We start from the raw sequence: 22954 nt of genomic DNA, 5'->3' as shown, positions 1-22954 counted from the left end.
AAATGTACCCAGAATTCTTAACCATGGTTCTGTTAACCTTATGGGACCTAAGTAATTTCTCAGCTCTCAAGAGCCAGTTATATACACCTTAAAAATGTCCACTTCAAATTTTTTCTGCCTGCTCTACGTGTTGAGACAATGCATTCCATAGTGAAACTGCTGTGTATGAATGTACATATTTCTATATTATCAAGGATCTTGGAGATAACAAATGACTTGCACAGGTAACAAGCTAAGCTCAGTTACTAGTAGCTTGTTTTCTGCTTTTCAGTGTTAAAGTTGATGAAATAAACACATAGATCTAATGAAGTGAATGTCAAATATCCTCCTATACAAGATGAAAAAAGTTTGGTATATTTATCAAATTGCTTTTGACTCCTATTCCTAATGAGAAACAATTTTATAAATGGTAAAGCTCATGTTCTTCCTGGAGCCAGAAGTGTAATTCGTTCAGCCTTAAAAAGCTGAAGTGACACCAGCAGAGTTTTTCTAAGGGTAAAATATTTCTAAATTATCGTACTGGCTTCTTACTGCTGTCAGTCTTCCATCTAGTCCCAACAGTCTTACAAGAGAGATACTGAAAATTAACCAAGCATGCTTGGTTATGTTTCACAGTTGGAAAACAAAAATTTTATTTTTTTGTCTTGGCAGTGAAAGAACTGAGAAAGGTGTTACCTTATAGCGTGCCTGTTCCACATCGTAGATCTTTTTGTCTGACACCACATTAGGTGCAAAGAATTTTGCAAGCTTGGCAAGGTAAACACCATTTCTTAAGCCTTCTTCCAGTTCTGTAGTTGGGGGCAGCTCTTCGTCCAAGCAGACCTCCATCCATCTACAAAGACATTTGTGAAATTTTTAATGTAAGTGTTTTAATATAAGTGGCGCCTTTTGCCCACAACCACTGTCCTTTTAGTGTCACTACCACGGTGTAATCACAGCAGAAAAGGGCAAGAGCTAAGGGCAAAATTCTCATATTCACTCCCATGGCAGATCAAAATGACTAGAAAATCATGTCTGCAGTATGTGATCATGACCCATCAGGAACCAAACAGCATGCTTTGAAGTATACACACCTAAGGGGTCCAACTCAAATCTTTTGAGCAGCACTAGGCTTTTGAATAGACAGTAATCTAAGCTGAAAACTAGAAGAAATCATGGGATGTTGTATATTATTGATGTTTGCATTTAAAAAACTCTGATAGCTATGCCAGTGCTGAACCTCATGAACATCAAGGCCAGCGGTGGGCTGGGTGAAGCTGGTTCCAATGTACTCTGCAACACAAGCTCACAGCAATGCCCATCTCAGTACAGAGCACTCCTGCAGATTATTCTCCTCCTGCAACACACAGAAGCTTTCCATTGTCACCCATGAAACACAGTGACAATGCTGGAGGAAAGCTTTTTGTTGAAAAGTCCAATGTACTTTATGCATTTGAGCTCTGCTTGGCAGTAAGTTGGCTGAAACATGGCTTCTGGTTAGTGACAGTGACTAAATCCTCCAAGGTGGTAAACTAGTTATGTATTTGAGACTTAAGATGTGATAGACATGGGACTACACAGAAAACAGTAATTAATTAAATACATAAACAGTTCAAAAGGCAAATAACAGACATGAAACCATATTATCCAGTATTTTTATATTGAGTAGCCTAGAGAAATTGTTTCCAAGGCACTCCTGAAAGAGATTAGTGTCCTAATCACTAGACCAAAAATTCCTTACATTGGTGGTCTAACTGTTTTGGCTCTGTGATATTATTCTTACTTCTAGCAGCTAAATCACATTACAAGAGCTTTAAATCAGCTTAGTTCTTCCCAGTACTTTTTTTTTATTTTACTCAGTCAATCTCTCATGCTGCTAGGACATTAATATCAACACAAAGAAGAAAGATGAAGGGCAAGAACAAAGTTGAAGACACTAGTTCGCTTTACTTACTGTCACTAAGGCAGTGTCACTGTGAGACAGCATTACAAGTCTAACATCACCTCCAAAGGAGTGATTTCAGAAACCAGAAAACTTGGATCCAAGTCAAAAACAAGCCAGCTTTTACTCTTCCACAGAGAAGAAAAAAGCTCACTACATCATTTGGTTTCAGATTAAAACTCTAGACAAATGTCCTACTTCATTACACTTTTGGATTTGTTACAGGACACATGAAAGTTGTTTCACTGAAGCACAGACTACCCAAATAACTCTTGAGAAAACCAACACCCATAAATCTGAGGCAACATCACACAAAACGGAGCGGAGCAAGTATCACTAGGAGAACTATATTTTGCAGTATAAAAGCTGCTTCAGTGAGGAGAATCGTATTCCTAACAAGCTTCCTGACTCCGTCCTGTGTTGCATGTTCATGCGTTGTGGGTCCATGCCAAAGGCCCCAAAAGTCACTCTTACTACTATTTTATAGACTAAATAAAGGTACACACAAAGTCAAAGTGTCACAACATTTGTCTTCTCCAGAAAAGAAGACAAGGAAGAATAAACAAAGAAAGTGTATTCCAGGCAAATGTGTTTTTCACATAATCCAGTTAGCTTTTCCTAAAGAATTTATTTCCTAGAATGTGTCTTCTGGAAGAAGAGTTGTACAGATAAGCAGGAGGAGCTTGCTGAGCCACAGGCAATATTCACTATGAGTTGAAGCTATCTCTGGTGTTCCAATGCACCAGCTCCAGTGATATGAATTGTGTACCCAGAGCAGCATTTTGTACCTTACAATGGATTCTTTGCCCTTCAAATTCTCAATTTTTTTATGAAAAGATTTTTTTGACATCTTCAGTCTAGGGCACAAAGAAAGTATTATATTGGAACTGTTTTTGAGGATACACACGTCTCCCCCGTTCTTCTTTACGGTACAAAACTTTGCTATTTATATATAAAATTGAGTAATTCCCCAAGCTTTAAATGAGATGCTGATCCAAAGTGAAAGCTGCTCCTCAGCTTTTCAAACCTCCTGTAATTCAACAACATTAAAACAGTTGTGGATTTTTCCCAGCATAGTGATGAGCCTTTAACATTAATCTGGAACCATCCATTCTGGATAGAGAGGCTACCCTGTCTAGTGGATAAATGCAGTACCCTGAGGAACAAACAGGAAACAGTATGAGGATGCAAAGAAAGCAGAAAGAAGAAAAAAAGGAAGAATACAGTTGTCAAAACAAGTCCAGATAAACATAAAAGGAAACAAGTCTCTTTTTAGAAGGAGAATGTTAGTAACTCAGTGGGAAAAAAAAAAGGAAAAATAGGGAGAACTGGAACAGACCTGAAAGATGCAGAGTTTCTTTCCATTTATAGCAAAAGATCTGTAGGTTGTATCTATTCTAGAAAAAGTCAGGGGTCTGCAATAGGGCAACCGTAACTTAAAGCACTTGGCAATAAGTATCCAAGACTGAGAAGAGAGCTACATATAAGACATGTTTTACCACTGTCTAGAAGTTGCAGAACTTAGTTACAACAAGATCTACTGTGAAGGGATTTACTCTGTTTTGCACATGTTTAATCTGAGGAAGGAAAAACCTCAGGATTTGAACTAAATCCTGCTAATATACAAACAACCTTGTAACTTAGTTATGCAAACAGCTGCTCAACTCTGTTACTCTCTCGTAGAATTTATTGAGACGTCATAGAAACATAAATTGATTTGGATTGGAAGGGACCTTATAGATCACCTAGTTCCACCCCCCCTGTGCCATGGGCAGGGACACCTTCCACTAAATGAGGTTGCTCAAAGCCTTATCCAGCCTGGCCTTAAACAATTCCAGGGATGGGGCATCCACAACTTCTCTGGACATTCTGTTCCAGTGCTTCAGAACCCTCACAGTAAAAAATTTTCTAACATCTGATGTAAACCTACCCTTTCTCTCCCGTTACCCCTTATCCTGGCACTGCATGTCTTTTTAAAATGCTCTTTTCCAGCTCTCTTCTAGGCCCCCTGTAGGTACTGGAAGCTGCTGTAAGTTCTCCCCAGAGCTTCCACTTCTTCAGGCTGAACAACCCCAGCTTTCTCAGCCTGTCCTCACAGGAGGGGTGTTCCAACCCTCTGATAACTTCTGGGGCCTGCCAGAGCAAGTCATGTCTTTCATGTGCTGGGGACCCCAGAACACTGGGGATCCAGTGTTCCAGGTGGGGTTACACCAGAGCAGAACAGAGGGTCAGAATCACCACCCTCAACCTGCTGGCCACACTGCTCGTAATGCAGCCCAGGACATCACTGCCTTTCTGAGCTGCAGGAGCATATTGCCAGGTCATGTTGAGCTTCCTGTCAACCAACTCATCTTTTCTCCCCAGTACTTCTTGCAATTACAGAAGTTTTGTTTCCTTTACCTGATTCAATTAAAAGGCACTTCTGGTTTTAAACAGAAAGAAACATTACTTCCAACCTGGTGAGGTTTCGCTTTTTAAGACACAGTTGCCAGGTTTATGAAGGTTATTATATGACATGGTGCTGTCAGCAGGAGGAGACTGGGCCGAGAAAACTAGAAATCCTTGTACTTTTGTTTCTTTAAGTGAAACAGAATATCCATGTGACAGTAAGGATTTATAGGTACCTTTGGAGCAATTTATTTTTCTTCAGGGCTAAAGAAGCAGCATTGTTTTTGGCTCACTCACTGTTTTCCTGAGCACACAGAACTGCAGCATCAGCACCAGGTTTAAGTCTGTTGCAGAAACTGTTGCCCAAAAAGAGTAGTTAATACCATTGCCATACAAGATGTAGGGTCTGTAAGTCATTTTAGGTTGTATGTTTTTCTTCAGTATAAGGCTTGTGGATTTACTATTATAGCTTTTAAGGGTGCACATACATTTCTGCCATTTCTTTTTCTACAACAATACCATAACTGATACTGTACTTTTAATAACTGTGACTTAGTGAAAGAGGTAAACTGTGAAAAACTGATACGGTGGTGAACATGATGGTTTATTTGGTCACTCAAAGCTAAATGCAAACCCCACTCCAAGATGGAGGGACAAAAGTCAATTTCAGGAAGCAGACTAAAGCATACAGCGTATCACAGAAGTTCTGGGTGGTATCATCAAAAATTAGCTATAATTCGCTACCTATATCAGTTTTAGTCTTATAATTGGATCAAACATGCATAAGCAGATATTTTCCTTGAGATAGATAAGTACAGCCTCCTTTTATTTTCATAATACTGCAGTATTGGCCAGCAGAGAAACAGAGGATTTGCCTTAGACAAAAAAACAAATCTAGATCTGATCAATGAAAATATATCTCCAAAACCGTAGTTCCAACACATTGTACTGGATAGTCTGTTAGGGGTGAGTATTGAGGTACAATTTTTTTTGCTTTGCTTGACTCTGTTTTAACTCTTGACAATCTGAAGCAGAGCTGTTCAGTAGTGAATTTCTGGCACAATAACGATGATGACTTCTATGCCAGACCCAAAAGCAGTAAAGAGCATGATGCTCACCAAGAGATCCAGTTTCCACATTTGACTGAGCACTGGAACAGATTGCCCAGAGAGGGTATAGAGTCTCCATCACTGGAGATATTGAAGAACCGTCTGGACGCAATCCTGTGCCATGTGCTCTGGGGTGACCCTGCTTGAGCAGGGAGGTTGGACCAGATGACCCCACTGTTGTCCCTTCCAACCTTATCCATTCTGTCATTCTGTAAAAACAGCAGCAGTACAATTAGCTCAGACTTGCACTTTAAACCAAAAAACACCCACTGAATCTCATCCAAGGCAAGGTCAAGGGAACTAGAAGCACCAGTGCTGCACTATGGACTTAGCCAATTATGAAGTTATCATTGACAATCTGTGTGGTCAGCAAAGCACACACATAGGTCAAGAGACTGGAAATGCTGGTGTCTGTTCAGCAGAGAATATATTGTACAACACACCCAATGTCCATCACATTTGGCACACAATGAATATTGTAGCAAAATCAGTACTTGTGCTGCTCTGCTCTTTTGGATTTATGCTGTAAGATGTGGATCCAGGGAGACCAGGTTTTTACCTTGTGGGAAACAGACCTTTAGAAAAGAAAAGATGGGATTTCAGAGCCAAAGGTCAGAACACTACATGCCACTGTGAAAAAGGTATAGGGAGAAAAAGGTAAAGATAAGTTACCACTCATTTACTACCTCCCTGGCTCACAACCACAGCCCTTCAGTCTAGTTTAGCAAAAGTGAAACAGACTGCTGACCTAGAGACTACAATGTGGCCATCTTGTTCCAAAGAAAGACTGAAAAAATCTTGTTGCTAGAAAATAAGAATAACAATCAGATTCAAAACAAATGTTAGACTCTAACTTTAAATGTCTGTGAAGTAGTAGGATTATTTTTAAGTCAAAACTTTTACTTGAAAATATTCAGAAATATATGCAGTCTGAAGCATATGAATTCATCATTTAAAGTTCCACATTATTATGTCTCTACTTTCTGAATCTAAAGATTTGTTAGAAAATCCTATCTCTTAACTCTTCATTTGCTTTTTTAAGACAAAAAAGAGATATTTTTACCTACCAACATTCCCTTAAATATTGCTTCATAAGGGAGGTTGAGAGCAGTAGAAGAAATCTAGGTGTATTGTTTGGCTGAGTAGTGTGGGGGGGTGTCAGCGCTTAATTGTTAGTTGTGTTGACTTTGGAATTTGTTCTCCTTATCAAGCTTTAGCATGATACACCTCCTAAACCAGAAACCTAAGGAAAAGGTTATTTCACAAACAGCCACAGGCTATTTCCAGAGCAAATGCATGCAAAACTTCCAGCCATTCCATGAAAATAGATATATACAATTTGAATACCATCATGGCAAAAAGTAAGAGTTGTATAAAAAAAACGCACAAGCTTGAAGGCTTGACTTCGAGGCTGTGAAGAGCACAGTGGGCAGCTGAGAAAACTACTTTCTTCAGATCCCTTTTCTCCCCCTCGTGTTCTGGTGCATTCAGGCCCAAACCTTCCTTACAGCTGGGAGCCTTGGCTCAAGTCAGAGCTACAGCCCTCTGCTGCCAACTTACTCCTGGAGCCAGATACCATGGAAGCATCATCTTCTAAATTTGAGGCTCTAGATTCATACCCTAGTGACAGTTTCTACTGCATTGCAAGTTTTATCCATCCTAAAAACTTACTTTGTCTGTATATTGGGTTTGCATGGCCAGGTTTTGGCAGCAGAGGGGCCACAGGGGTGGCTTCTGTGAGAAGCTGCTAGAAGCTTCCTCCATGTCCGGCAGAGCCAATGCCAGGCAGCTCCAAGACGGACATGCCGCTGGCCAAGGCTGGGCCAATCAGAAATGGTGGTAACGCCTCTGTGATAACATATTTAAGAAGAAAAAAAAAAAGAAGTTATTGTACAGATGTAATTATGGCCAGAGAAGAGTGGAGTGAGAATACTGAGAAGAACAGCTCTGCAGACTCCAAAGTCAGTGAAGAAGGAGACAGAGAAGGTGCTCCAGGTGCTGGAGCTGAGATTCCTCAGCTCGTGGTGAAGCCCATGGTGAAGCAGCTGTGTCCTGTAGTCCGTAAAGAACCAGACGGATCTCTGCAGCCCATGGAGGAGACCCATGTTGGAGCAGGTGGCTGCCAGAGAGAGGGCTGTGAACCTGTGGAGAAACCCATGCTGGAGCAGGCTCATGTCAGCGACCTGCTGACCCATGGAGAGGAGCCCATGCTGAAGTAGGTTTCTTGGTAGGACTTGTGACCCTGTGGGGGACCCACGCTGGAGCAGCCTGTACCTGAAGGACTGCACGCTGTGGAAGAGTGACCCGTGGTGGAAAAGTTCATGGAGAACTGTTGCCTATAGGAAGGACTCATGGTGAAGAAGTTCATGAAGGACTGTCTCCTGTGGAAGGCACCCTACGCTGGAGAGAGGGAAGGACTCTTCTACCTTAGCAGCAGCAGAAACAACCTTGGATGGACTGACTATAATTCCCATTTCCCTGTGCAGCTGTGGGGGAGGAGGTAGAGCTTGGGAAGGAGGAAGGAGTCAGGAGAAAAAGTTTTTGAGATTTATTTTACTTCTCGTTATCCTGCTCTGATTTTATTAGTAAAAAATTCAGTTAATATCCCCATTTTGAGTCTGCTTTGCCTGTGACAGTATTTGTTGAGTGATCTCTCTCCCATACCTTATCTCAACCCACGAACCCTTCATTGTATTTTCTCTCCCATGTCCAGTTGTGGAGGGAAGTGATAGGCTTTGGCAGGCACCTGGTGTCCAGCCAGGGTCAACCCACTACAGCCTGAAAGAAATCAAATTTTGTGAATGTGGATCACCAGAGCAATGTGGTGAAGAAAGGTGGGATATAGGTCATCTCAGTTACCAGTTCTCTTATGTTGCATACAAGAAGTAACGTGAAAGTAGCAACATGGAGGACACCACATGTAGTTTGGCAACACAAAATCTCAGAACTTCAGCACATGAAATAGGTGTCAAATCCTTTAGAAAGAGATTTTGGATTAACTTGCATTTGTCAATTTTTTTTACACACCATAAGTCAGTTCAAATTCAAAGTTGCATGTCTCTGGGTCTTCAGCTAGTGTCAGATTTAGCAGCATCTCAACTTTTCACAATTATGATTTCACCATGGAGGATACTGACTTTCAGCAAGAGCTACACTTGAAAGCTATGAAACATTCATGTGTGGATTCTTTGTGTATAAGTATTAAAACAATACAGATCTCACTGCACATTACAGCATTTGGTTGAGTTGCGCAAGCTGGCATAAAGTTTGTTGCGACATTCATTTCCTTGATCAAAGCCCTTCTGATGAACTTCATGTTCAATTCAGATGAACAGAAGCAAGCAGCAGTGACGACTTGCCTGCCCCCTATAGCACACTAAACCAGCAATAAATCATGTCAGCAACATTTTTCCACACCAGATATCTGCTGCCATGACAACACTGCCATATTTACAAAATAATCTTAAAGGTGTTTTAAAATTCTGGTTCACAAGATGGCAGCACAGATACTGTGTGCTGGTTTAATCTGTTTTATTCCAGCCACTCTTTATGTGGGTTAATCAGTGATTAAAGTCCACAAGGCAAGGTGCTGCTCAGGAAGCCTGCTCTAGAGCCCTAGCACAGCCTCACAGCCATTGCAGGCTGCTGGGCACCCAGCAGCGGCCAAGTCCTGTTTAGTCAGCAGTCCTTTGGTGGGGAAAAAACAGACTCTCCAGCAACACCACAACAGGCAACAGAAACACATACACGTATGTTTCAGGACGGTGTGCAATCTTTGCAATTAGAAAGGCTTTGTTTTGCTGTCTTCTCTTTTTGCAGAGACAGTAAGATTTAGCACCTAGCATCAGCCACAAACTCCAGGACTGCTATGTGAGATAACGGTGATGAGTGGGGGTCAATGCTAACAAAGCCCAAGCTGATGGCCACACTGACGCCTCATCTTCGCCCCCCCTCACCCCCGGCTCTTGGCCTGGCTCCAATCTGCCAGAGTCTGGAGAAAAAAGCTGAGGAGGCAGAAGCAGTGCCGGGAAGGGAGCTCGCCATGGTGGTGGAGTCTGAACAGCGAGTATGTCTCCCTATGAAACCTCAATTCTTCTCAGCAGAAACAGCAGTACTCAACAGGTTACCTAAGCAAATGTAGTGGAAATATTAAGTCAGTGTTCAAATGTCTCAGGAGAGAAAAAGTATCTGCAGAAGGTGTGGTCTGAAATATTCCTTTTTTTATGAGAAGAACTGGTTTTTCACTTGGATGAAAAGGGAGTAAAAAGTATGAAATAGAGCAATCCTCTCCTAAAAACCTTGCAAACCCTGTGCAACTAAGTTAACAAAAGTCAGATTGACATGCATCACCCAGTTGCACTGTCTAAACCTATTTTAATAGCCTTCTCTTCCAAATAGCAGCAGAGACCACAGCAAGAGAAACACAAGTATTTCCTGTGTTAGTCTGGCAGTGGTGGCTCAGTGGCCCCTGGAAAGCATAATTTCAGACAGATGACTCAAGTCACTAATGAAATTTTAGGTAGTGCAGACATGAGTTCTGTAGCAAGTCCATATGTAAAGAAAAGGGATCTTCCTACAAATAAAATAATGCTTTTATCTGAAAAAGAGAGAAGCTGAATTTGACATATTAATTATCAATTAATCTTAGTTTTTCATCAATCTGTGTAGACACTGATTTGATAAATAGAAGCAGACACAGTAGCAAGAGTATTTTTACACAGTACAGCACTTGTTCATGTGGAAATGTTGCAAAACAAGGTATCCCCCCAAACACACCATTTTTGCTTTAGGAAAACACTGTGCAGATTCCAAAAGCATAGTTTAGACTTGCACATTAATACTGCATTGCTACATAGTACTGCAGTTTGATTTGCTCTATTATGCCTTCTGTAGCTGCAGTATGGTAATATAGTTTAAGGCACCCCCTTAAAACAGCATATGGTATTTCAGATTTACCAATTTAAAAGATTCTGGCCTGGAATAATCTCATAGTCTTCCAAGCAATCCACTTGAGCAGAAGAGTAGCAGAAGATACCTGCCCTTGGCAAGCCACAGAAAAAAAGTTGCTGTAAAAAAAAAAATCAACGAGTCCTTGAAATACCCTTCACGCTTTAGTCCTTCACACAATAGTCCTACTAATCTTAAGTTACAGTTACAGTGAGTATTTAACCAAAGTCCACACCCTGCCATGGCAGTAATTACTATCTAAATCTGTTGCAAATAGAGCTGTCGTTTCTAGGAAGTGATCTATCCAATAATCATTTTGATGAAGCTTCTACTAAAACTAAACCACACATGTCTGTTAGGGAACATTTTATTAACCCTCTCCTAAAATCCACTGCATTATCAGATGTGCTGTTTCCAGTAGCTGTCAAGCTAGCAACACAAGGAAGGATAGCTAAAGAAACATCAAAGCAATAGTCATTTTTACATCAAGATCTATTATTCTGTGTATTTGTCCATTATCCCTGCAAAGTGCCTTCCATGCAAGTATTAGTCCTCAGCTGTCCAGAGGGACGTGCTACTACCCTTCTTTTCAGATAAGAGGACAGGTATAAACATTACAACCATTTCTATAATAAACACACTCTTGTAAGGTAGAAAGTTGACCCAGGGAAGTACCTCCAGTGTAGTTTCAACACAGAAGCTTGAATATTGTTTGGGTGTTAAAGCCTAGTTCATGATTCAAGACCAGCAACAGAAGGACACAGCTCTGTTTGCAGACCTGCACATTTACTTGGCAACTAATGCATCTGGATCAGCAGGAACACCCAAAGGAGGTGGAGGCTAAAGATCTTGTTGAGGCCACACAGGGGACCTACGGCAGAGGAAGAAACCAAACTCAAACATGTCAGGATGCAGAGTGCTGTTCTGACTCCTTGACCAGTTCAAGTCCACCGGATCAGATGTGAACATTTATATATTACTGTCTAACTTTTGACAAAGGTTAGTTTTGTGAAAGCAATTAGCAGCAAGTATGCAGGTACAGAAAACACAAAAATAACCCAAGTAGTACACCTACTAGACAGGCAGCTGGGACTCTTAAAGAAAGGTGCAGGACAGCAGCCAAGTCAGAATTAAAAGACATGGATGAGAGAACAAGATGTTAAAAGAAGTGAAAAGACCGAAAGAGCCAGCTTGTGAAAGGCTGAACTGTTGTTCAAAGCATTTAGTGTTATGTAAACTGTAAAACTGCAGCAAGAGGGAGTTTAAACTTTGTCCCGTGTCAAAAAGAAACACAAGATACAAGAACAAAGGTAAACCCAAGGTATTTAGGTGAAAAATGCCATGTACAGCACCTACAATTACCTTTTTCCCTTTTCATCTTCCCATGGTTATGCAAGAAATGCCCTCCACCAGCCCCAGTGGCTGGAGAGACAGTACTCCCTTACCTACTTAATAATAATCTATAAAGTTATGAGAAGCACATGCATACAAATCAGCCCTGCTATAGATGAGAAAAATGTAGGCAGCAGTATAACAGCATTTAATAATCCACAAAGAAATGAAAACCCAAGAAATTAATTGTATTGCTTTACACTAGTGAAGATAAGCAGCCTCTCTATAACAGAAAACAGCAAAAATATTCACAAGTGCTCTGTAGCCTCAGCTTTATCATCAGAATATAAACTAATAACTGCTGCACAAAGCTTTGGATCCTCCAGGACCATATAATTTTGCCAGTTCCAAAACTAAGTAGTGTTTTCTACAGAGAGCTGAGGCAAACAGTTAACACTAAGGGTCACAACTAACATTTCTATGTGATATAATATTTAGACATGAGCTCTTGGTTAAGACCTGGATGCAGTTTTTCCATGGTAAGTTGGAATTTTTCTTGAGAACATATAACAGCTACATAAAATAGTCATAGGCATCTCAAACACATCCAAGTCACTCAAGACAGTAAGAGGGGTATAAGGAACACTTAATCAGATAAGAGATTTCCAGTCACCAGATAAGATAGTAGGGACTGGCAAAAGCAGGCTACCAGGATGCCACTTGTTTCAAAGGCCACAAACATGTCAATGGAATATCAAGTCTGGCTTACGGCACCTAGAAGCAATCAAGGACATCCTCCTCTACCCTCCCACTCTCCCTGCCATGACTCCAAGTACCATTGCATAAAAATATGTTCTTCTGTCAAAAAGAAAAAAAGTTTTCCAGTAATTTGAATGGGCAAAGCATTTATCAGTATCTACACTGTTAGCTCATTCTCTGGCTGACTCACCCAGTAACACAGCCCCCATATGTCCACGGCTGACCCAGGCTCTGATGTCCTGTAACACCATTCCCACTTCAAATGCCATTCAGGGCAAGCTGTGAATGCCCCTGGATATTCTGTGTCATCTTGTCAACCAGCAGCAGAAAAGCAAATAGGCAGGCAATTCCTTGCCAGTGGCCCCAAGCCAAATGGTGCATGTAGCAGCTGTACAACACCAGCCAGAACGTTACTGCCATTACTGGTCACATTGTTTAAACACAAGATGCCATATACAAGAAAAGTCTAATTAAACCCAATTTTGGATGTATAAGACTACTTACAGGAAACCACAGTGTTTTATACGAAGTAGTAAACATAAAACAAAATACTTCTTTGTTTCCTTATTCAGGCACAGAGAGGAAATAAAAATGCAAGAAATTTAAAATCAGAAGGAAAAACTGGCAAGTTTTAGAGATTATTTCAAATCAATTGTTGAGCTTATGTTCTACAACTGTGTTTCCAGAGAGTTTTCAGTATGCTCTAACCCTCTAAAAAACTTTTAGGTGCACAAACCCTATAGAATGGTTTGGTCATTGATTTTTGTAGAAGTAGCTTCTGAAAAATAAAATGCTGCAGAAAAGCTCAGTAGATACTTCTTCAACCAACACAATGCCCTGTTTGGAAATACTCCTGCAGCACTTCTAAGATCTCAAAGTGCTTTCAGGCACAGGAATTAATGTAAAAAGCTCTGTATTAAAAAATGGAAGTAGTGACAGTCATTTTTATTTTGAAATCAAAGTGAAACACAGGGCAGACATCCAGGAATCCTTAGCAGCCCCCTTTCATTAGGAAACTAACTTTTAGGCTGGTACAGCTTGCTTTACTATTGTCACAAAAAGATGACAAGAAAGAACAAACATTAAAATGCTTTACAGGAGCTCTTGCTTACTTTTCTTCATAAACAGGGTCTCTAACCTGAAGTCACTAACAATTTAGCACAGAAAAAAAAACAAACCCTACACATATGAACTTGAACCAAAAGGTATTTTAAGTCAATTTACCTTGCTGCCAAGCCTATTAATGACCTAGCTACTTTGATCAAGGTAATCCGCAAACCATCACAACTTGTTAACTCTCAGCCATACACCGAGCCCTAAGCGACTTAGGTTGCTATTTTGACCTGTGAATTTTCTCCTCTTCTCATTTCTCTGCACAAGTACAGCACCTGCACAGTGCCATCCATGAAGTCTGGGAAGATACTGCTGCAGTTACATCCAGAAGCCACACAGTACTAAAACTGGATCATACCTTTTCCCTGTAAATTGTAAAAACGTGTTTTTGTATGGTTTTGGAATAGCTCATGTATTTTGAGCTACTGGCAGTCTGCAGAGCCTGACCATCATGGGCAGTACAAGGTGTCCTGTAAGAGAGCCACAGAGGTGCTATTAGCTTTCATGGCAATCTCTCCTGCAGCATAAATTGACCAGCCTGCACAGTGCCAAGCAAGGCAGCAATGGACAGTTTGGAAACACTAGTCATCCACCAGTGCTGGGAAAGCAACTGCAACAGGGGAGAGGAAGAGGAGTGCAACTGTCATTATGCCAAACTTTTCCTGTCAACAAAAGAAATGGGCAGAAAGAGCTGACCACGGCAGTAGCTAGATAAGGGAGACCCACAGGATGAACACCAGGATAGCAAGATTTAGAGTAGGGAAGAGAAAACATGATAGATCATGTTGATGGGGGTTTTAAAGGAATGTGGAGAGTTGTGCCCCTTAGCCTAAGTCAAGAACAAGCTGCAGCAGTGCCCCAGCAAAAATAAGATTTGCCCAACTCTAAGGAATACTAAAGATCATACACTCTAATCAACTCAATTGGTAGCATCAGAAGTCTGGATGTAAGCACCAGAAGAGGTGCTTAACCAAGGAAGGGGTATTTCCTGGGTTCACAGTAGGTTTTGCTGAAATGGTGAACCCAAAATTTCTCAAGAAATACTTACAAAAAGAGGCAAGAGCCCAAAAGAGAGTGTTAGTGTAATTGTGCACTTATTCCAACAGATACAAGTTGAAACTGAAAGAATACGCAATTCTAACTCTGACACAGAGCACCTTCATCCTTAGACACTTCCCTTCATGTAAGATTTTAAAAGTATGTCTTACAGCACTTCTGCACACTTCCTTTGTTACCCAGTCAAATCCTTAAATAGCATATTTTACTTCAGTTTTCCATATGAAGATGCAACATAGTCAAAATGTCTCCATACTCTTATTTCTCAGGAGAACTTATATGTACATTCAAAGAAACTTAAAAGCCCAGTTGCTCTTAATTTTGAACATAAGAGTTATACTCAAACTGATTTCAGGGGTGCAAGTGTTCTTCCAAAGAAATGAAAGGCCCAGCATAAGTCCCATGTTCACTGAAGCAGAAGTTTCCTGTACAGAGGTACAAGTTGGCTTTTCTTGCTAGCTGAAAAAACACCCAAAGACTCTCACAACAACTTTCATCTACTTCAAATGGAAAAAAAAAAGGGGAACAAGCATAGTCCTTTTTGCCTTCTTGTTCCCTTATAACTGAGTCAGCTACTAGAACTTTGCCTGCTTCTGGTATCATCTTACAAGTAGGAGACGTTTGTGCAGACAGCCATTTCCAAGTTGCCTGGATTGGTGGTATGTTTTTTTCACCACACTACGATAAGGCAGTTTCTCCACAGTGGAACAGCGGAACTCCATCTGATTGCCTCATCCAGAGAAAGAGTGTCCCCACCTCCCACGGCATGAAATTCTCAAACAAGCCAGACCTCTGCAATAGAATCCAAACTTAAGCATTCAGCTACTTTCAATGCACTTGCTATCAGAAGGTTGTGGATTTATCCCAGTGTTAAATGTCCAGTCCTGTGAAATTCAAAAACCATCTTCAGAAGATACCTACGTGTGTCCTTCCTTACAGTCCCATCACCACAACACCACACATAGGTTAAGACCTAGTGAGACAATACAATATCATACTAAATGCTTCATTTAAGAAAAAAAGAAAATAGTCAAACCCAGATTTCAGCTGTTATGGATCTGTCAGAAGTAGGCTCCTTGTGAAGGGGATGAACAATCATTCATACCAAAGAAACCAAACACAGTACATTCTTCCATGTAATCTGTAAATCCAGTATCTAGATGGGAATAATGTTTATAGATATGCACATAAAGACATTTGAGGAATTTTGATGCAAACATGAAAGTATCTGGGGCATGGCAGTCAAGCAAAACTAGTGCCTGGTCAAAGGGAATTAAGGAGTTGAAAAATCCTATGTGTTGCCCACCTAGTGACTCAGCATTCTACCAACATTGATCATTCATGCTATACCTGTGCTTGGCACTGCTGCCTGCAAGCACGTTAAGGTAATAGTTTAAGATGTGGGCTGGGGGAACTATAAGAAAATAAAATAAAGCACAAGCTAAACAGGGTGCATAGCTCCCACCTGAGCAGCAAGTTCAATCAACTCACTTGACGGCTACTGGAAACCAAAGTATTTAACTGTTTTTCCACTAATCCTCTTATACCTTATTGTTGCCATTCAACAAAAACAAAATTATATTCACGCTTAGTAACAGATGGTCAACCTGTCTTTCAGACAAATATCAGACTAATTCTTTTATCCATTAACTGATCGCAGCAAGTCTTTACTTCATTTGGCTCCATGAAAAATAGCAGAATGCACATGGCATAATATCCTAACTCAAAGCCATCCCCTTCTTTCAGACAAAGAGCAGGACATTAGTCTCTTGTATATATCTGCACAAAAGTGTTTTGTCTCCACAATGGCTGGCCAGGGAAAGAACGTAAGCATTTATCCTTCAGAAATAAGTTTTCTTTTTCCTTACCAATTGATTTACCAAAATGTTAAATGAAATATAAGCTGTCTTTTCAATGCTACTCTGGCAGCAGATGTAATCTTAAGATGCAAACAGCTTGTTCACAAAATCCTGAGTAGTTTCATTCTACAATTATAAATATGTATGTTATTCTTGAATTATAGCATGGTTCTTTCACACAGCTTACTTTACATAAACATGACCTCTCTGCTCCATTCTGCCTTGCTTTGGAAAAAAAACCTTCCTGCCACTGAAGCACTATATGTCACAGGCACACCACATCTCAGGGTGAAATATTTACAACAACTGAAAAGAGAAACACCAACTGTGTGGAACAAGAAAGAGAGTCAGAAAACTCTCGATTTAGAGGGAGACTAAACTTAGACTTTTTCAGAAAGTTCTCAGGTTTTTTTCATGCATTACCTTTTTAAACTAATTTCAGTAGATACGTATTCTACTATTAACAGTGCTTAAAGGCAAATGATCAACTCCTAATCTCTCTCATGTTGGGTGTTATGGTTAATTAGATTTTCCCATATGTAAATTTTTTGATAATTTCTATGAGACTCTAAATCAAACACAAACTTTACATGGACTTTTTCTTAATTTTAATTAAGGTATTTGCTTACTTAAAGGACAGTACCATACATTAGAGTAATTGCTGTATGTCAGTAACCACACATCTGCCTTTATTTTAAGGAGTTTTATTAGAAAATGATGGTGACTAAAAGTGAAACACTGTGTTTATATTGCCAACTACTACCATTCAACAGTGGCCAGAACTCAGAAGCTGCCCTTGTGTTGTTTCTATATCTATTATTTAGATGAAATAGCAGCACTATATGTAAGAACAAAAACTAACCTGTACACAATTATAATTCTTCATTTTAAGGAAATCTGTCTGTCTTTCCTTGGTCCTCTGTCAAAGGGACTTAATTTTCTCTGACAAAATACCTGCGTGACAAAACTTAATCATAGTTTTCAGCAATTGCAACTGCCTTCATCTAGATCTTCTCATAAAGCTAGAAAAGGTGGTTGCTTTATTGGTGTTGTTTTGTTGTTTTTTTTTTTTACAAAAATTTCAACTCAGTCTATTCTGCTTTAACAAGACTAAAAATAAATTTTAGATTTTAAATTTTGTAATAACTTTTGTTAGTAGTATGTATACTTACAATATACACACATGTAAGGCTGCCCAGCAGTCCTGCAGTTACCCAGTTGTGAATCCACAAATCTTGTCACAATGATGCTCCAGTCTAAGCATCGGAATTGTTTCAGCTCTGCTCAATGCATGTGAGTTTGCATTGCCAGAGTTTTCAGAAAGGAGACTGTGCACATCAAGGGAAAGCAGAGTGCTTCTGATACTCAAAAGGATCTAGAAATATTGAAGTAATGTGGATCCACCTAAGGGTCAGGGCTTGAAATACTTAGATGACTGAAGAGGAATGCACTGCAACAGCTTTTAGTTTTGCATAAATTCTCTCAGTTCAGTTCTTTGCTCTCCTAATGTCTGACACTTTTGATTTAAGATTTTGTTTGGTGTTCATCTATGTAACACCTGGCACTGTGAACATCTCTTTAGCAATGCATTTCTGACCTATGAAGAAATGCATTTCTGACCTATCTGCATCAGATTGAACAATATCTGATGTTCAATGCTCTTTTGTTACAGGCTGGTGGAAGGGTAATCTCTTTTGATGGTACTTGTCACCTCAGTGCACAAATGGGAAATCCCACTCCAGAAGTGGAAGGCAGCCAAATAATGAACCCTTCTAACTCCTTTTAAGTTACAAGTCCAAGATATGATCTAGGTTAGGGACAGTCAAAGGAGAAAGATCTCTTTCTGAATGAGTTTTAAATTATGATGAATTTGAGTTAAACACTGTATTTAATGGTCTTACCAGGAACATCTAGTTGTATTCTGGTTGCAATAATCAGGAGCAACAGAAGCAGCAAAGCACACTGCACTAAGGTGCAGAGCCAGTAGTATATCACACAGGGAAATGGAGTGCACGGGCTGAACATTTAGACTTATCTTAGTGCTGTGCTTAATACAGGTGGGTCAGTTTACATGCCAGTTTTCATTCACTATTTAATTTTAATACAGAACACAGAGAAAGATATGAAGTAATAAGAAACATGCTGCTCAGTTCATTTATCTTGGGGATACACTGTGTACTATATTCCAGATCAGGGTCAGACATCTGAAAATATGATGGTTAGTAGCAAGTTAAACTCCACATACATTCCCAAATCAGCAGAATTCAAGTTGATACATCTGCTAGCAAGAGGAGAGATAAAAAAGGAAAAGGTAATGCTTAGAAGACTGTTTATTTTCCCACAAAATCATACCTGTTGGCCTCTTTTGCCTTTGCCATTTTGCAAAGGAAAAGACTTTGACCTTAGTCTTACTTAATGTGGATGTCATCTGCCTGTGAAGGGCACTGGCCAGGAGCTCCATTGCTGTGTGCCAGAATGAGAACACCCTGAGCTGCTGCAGCAAAGGAGTCCTGAGGATGGTAAGTCCTGCTGCTGCAGCAAAGGACAGCCCTTTCCCAGGTCCCAGTAGCAGCACAAGGGCCACAAAGAGCAAACATTGGATTTTTTGGACAATGTGGTAGGGTGGGGAAGGAGACATAAAGAAGGATCTCCTGCCAGTACATCTGAAATTCTGTCAAACCCCCCTAGTGAGGCTAAGGATATAATTTCAAGGCCATTTTACAATACAGATAGATGGCCACTGGTCAAGCTAACATGCTTCCTCTCTCTTCCCATTCTTGTCTGCATTTTACCTTAAATTTTTGGCCACCAGCACCCTAGGGACAGCGGGGAGAATGGGACCAGGGAACTGATCTTGCTGAGAACTAATGCAACACCACAAGACGCATATGTTAGTGCTTGACCAAATCAGTTCCCTAATCTGACTCAGCTTGGCTGCATGAACTACTGCTGGCACATGACAGACATCAGAGAACAGGATTACCCACTCTGCAGTCATCAAAAATGACAGTTCGAGAAACACTGCAGCTTTTCTTTATGCCTTTTATTCTACCTCTGCATTTAATAAGCACACACACCATTATTCTGATTTTAAAATTGAGATATGCATCTGATATGCAGTTATTTCCTTTTTGTTCTTGTCAGCCTAATTTCTAAATAGCCTTTGGTTTGTTCGTGGGATTTTACAGTATGACATCATTTTCTGGCAACTATGTCAGGCCTAGCCTGTGAGTCACTTTGCAAAACAAGGGGGAAACCACGCTAGCGAAGAACATGCAATTCAAAGGTTTCTATTGTTCTAGTGAACCGTGGTGTTCGCACAAATCCAGTCAACTGCTCAGGATAGAAAAAGCAGCTATAAATCTAACTTTGGACTCAAATGAAAAGGAACGTCTTGGAGAAGTGATCAGGCAGATACAATTGTGCAGTCCCAAAAACTGGAGCTACATGATCACATGCTTGCGTGGATTGGTTTATTAATGGTCAATATATAGCAGGTATGTGAACACACATTGAGCTGCAAGTTATTTTACCTGCATTTTCCAGCTGAGAGTTTCCACTGTGGTAAGCACCAGTTTCACTAAGTTTGTGCACAAGACAGGACTACAAGGCCTCTCTACTCAGCCCTGCCCAACCCTCCAATTAATCTACCTGGGAAATAGATGGAAAGAGACCCAGAAGACTATGAAAACAACTCATTACAGACTGTCTTGAGGAATAATGCTAATTATCACAGAAGAGTTTCCAGTTCTTCACTGCATCCAGACACTTATCCACCCTGAGAAGAATGTTTCCTCTTTAGTCACTAATTGGATCTTGTTTGTAAAGCCAATCTCTGTTTCTAAGTCTGTCACAGTTTGGGAACAAGGGTGCTATAGAGGCAGAAGATTTAAATGCCTCTCTACAGCTGACAGAGACACTAGAAACATTGTCCGTAGATAAAAGGATGTGATACATTAACAGACGTTATTTTCCTTTTTGCTTTTATTTTGTAGCTTAGGTAAGATCTAACACTAACTCTTTTCAAGGTATAGTGGAAGCATTTGGTCTACTGCAACTGCAGAGTCTCATTTCAAACATTTACTAACCAGGAGGGCTATCTGCATGCTGAATGACAGGTTTATTAATTGCTTAAAGAAACACGTACTCCAAGAAAGAACAAGCTCTGCTCATTGAAAGCAATGGTACTTACAGGAGCAAGATACAGGTTTGCTGTACCAATGTCACTCTAGTTCAGATTGAAACTATTTCTCCTTCCCCAATAATAGGGTTTCTTGAAAACACCACAAATGCTGTGACTGAGTTTGCAGTGTGTACATCTTCATGTGACAACAGAAATAGACTTTCCCCAGGTTTTTCTACCCCTTGTCACTAAAGTAACTATAACTTTTTAAAATTAATCACAAGTGGATGATTTATATTCAATTTATGTACTTTTCACATGTTTCTGCGCTTCATGACATTTACAAACTAATGCAACTACCATTAAAAAAAGCCACTCCCATGTTATAGTATTGTCTAGTGCACTCTACTTTCTTTTAAGTCATCTGCTACTTTAGCCCAGAAAAGGGCAAAGCTACACCATGTTCTTTCAACTCTAGCAGAGAGCACACCATCCTGAAGTATTTTTTTGCTCCAGTCACACTAACTTCTCCCAGCAGACAGCACTAGATCAGTATTCAGACACATGTACCAGATGGTCTCCATGGGCCAAGAAGTCCTCGGCAGCAAAAAGCTATTGTTAAGCCAGCTCTGCCTTATCCCATCTTCACCCTGCCCTTAGTCTGTCCTCAGCAATCAGTGAGACATCATCCAGACCCGCATGGAAACTGAAACCACAAGAGGAAAGCACAGTATTTCTGATGGAAAAATAGGAGATCTAAAAATTACTATTTTGGTTTTGTCAACCAGAATAAAATACTGCAGTTTTGTATGTACTATTTATGCTTATACTCAAGGGCCAATACTCAAGTTAAACCACTGGACTAGCCAGATCTGTTGCCTGCTTTGTTAAATCTTGTCCAAATACTTACAGAAGTGCTTTTTGTCTCACTACATCTGAAACTGGTTTTTTTAGGACCACATTCTCACCTATTTGTGTGAGCAAGTACCTTCATTTCATAGGCTTCTTCAGCCACTCTCTGAGAAGGGTTTGTCATCAAACAAGTGTGTTGGGCTTTACAGAGTAAATCCAATGTGATGCAGTTTCCTCTTGCTATGAGAAGACTCAAAGCAAACAGTTTAAGACAATTCCAGCCTTGTATCTAGAAGGTTGCCTGAATGTCAAAAACATGTCAGAGAACATAAATTGGAGTGACAGTTACACAGGCTGGACAAGAGATCCCATAGCTCTATACTTTGCTTCCCAGCACATTCAAAGAAGCATAAATATATTTATTAATTAGTCTCAAAATGCTTTGAGTCTCAATTTCTCAGAAGCTAATCACACATTATTTTTAAACATGTAATTTCTCTGTACTGCCTACTTTAGAAGGCATAACCAGAGCTTGAAGAAATGTGACAGTTTTATAATTAGCTTCAGTTCTGGGTACCATTAGACCAATATTTTAGGTACAAGAATTCATGCTTCTTTGCACACAAACAGCATTGGATGCTACTTAAACAGCTGTTACAGAGCACAGTCATTTATCCCAGCAGTTGCATTGTTAGAACTCACAGGTGTGTGCATGTGGTGCAAAAGAAAAGCAGCATTCCCTAGGACTGAAGGCTCAAAGCTACTCAGTTGCTTCCAAAGGCATTGAAACACAGCACTTAGAATCATGTCAGGCTGAAATCCAATCAATACTTTTTTTTTTATAAATGCATCTAGACATTTTTCCATGCATTTACATGGAATGCATGAATGACTAAGAGAGACTAGTCTAATTATCCTTAGGAGACCTGAGCTACTGCTCAATTTTTCTTTTTTACTAATCAACAGATGAGAACTTTGTAGAAATCAAAGGCTGTCACTAAATCATAGATCATTACTCCAGCCTGTTAAAGATGATGTACATGCCTGCTCTCTGTTGAAGAGGTCAGCGTATTTCATTACGCGATATAGTCAGAAGCTGCCTGTTTCACCTGATTTGAATATTTGTCCTATGTATGCTTGCTATTAGCATCTCCTCTACAAACCCAGGCATTGCCATGAGTCTGAAGGTTCTCATTATCTTCTGAAAATGCTTTACACTGCTTTCAAGACACAGATCACCAGAGCCAGTTAAGCTACTGTGCAGCTCAAGGTAAGTTTACATTCTTGCCTGAGTTCTTAGCCTAGGATTTATGGGCCATATCTGGATTATTAACAATAAAAGTGGCACCACATACACAGCATCTGAAATTGATCTTCTGGGCACATATAGATAATACAGCTGTATAACCCCTCCACCTTTAGCAGTGAGAGCAAGTACAGAAAGGCTGTGTGTCCCTGTCACTACCCTTTCAATTGACAAATACACTGACACGCA

The 22954-nt window shown here is 40.1% G+C and overlaps 1 protein-coding gene across 10 annotated transcripts in view; it reads right to left on the bottom strand.

Moving 5' to 3' along the window:
- Nucleotides 1-22954, bottom strand: part of IQGAP2 (IQ motif containing GTPase activating protein 2) — a 125465-nt gene that overhangs the window by 61833 nt on the left and 40678 nt on the right. For 7 of the 10 annotated variants that reach the window (XM_051788130.1, XM_051788134.1, XM_051788131.1 and 4 more), the window contains exons 3-4: nucleotides 7090-7266; nucleotides 676-832 (exon numbers count right to left, since the gene is read on the bottom strand). In XM_051788130.1, coding sequence (XP_051644090.1) covers nucleotides 676-832; nucleotides 7090-7266 — 334 coding nt within the window. The remainder of the gene's footprint in view (nucleotides 1-675; nucleotides 833-7089; nucleotides 7267-22954) is intronic. The other 3 variants (XM_051788132.1, XM_051788133.1, XM_051788136.1) reach the window with 1 other exon arrangement.

Source organism: Manacus candei, unplaced genomic scaffold, assembly GCF_025592945.1.
Source record: "Manacus candei isolate 608988 ecotype Guabito, Panama unplaced genomic scaffold, ASM2559294v1 h1tg000024l, whole genome shotgun sequence".
In the NCBI taxonomy this organism is placed as follows: Eukaryota; Metazoa; Chordata; class Aves; order Passeriformes; family Pipridae; genus Manacus; species Manacus candei.
This window is presented reverse-complemented; position numbering and strand designations above follow the sequence as displayed.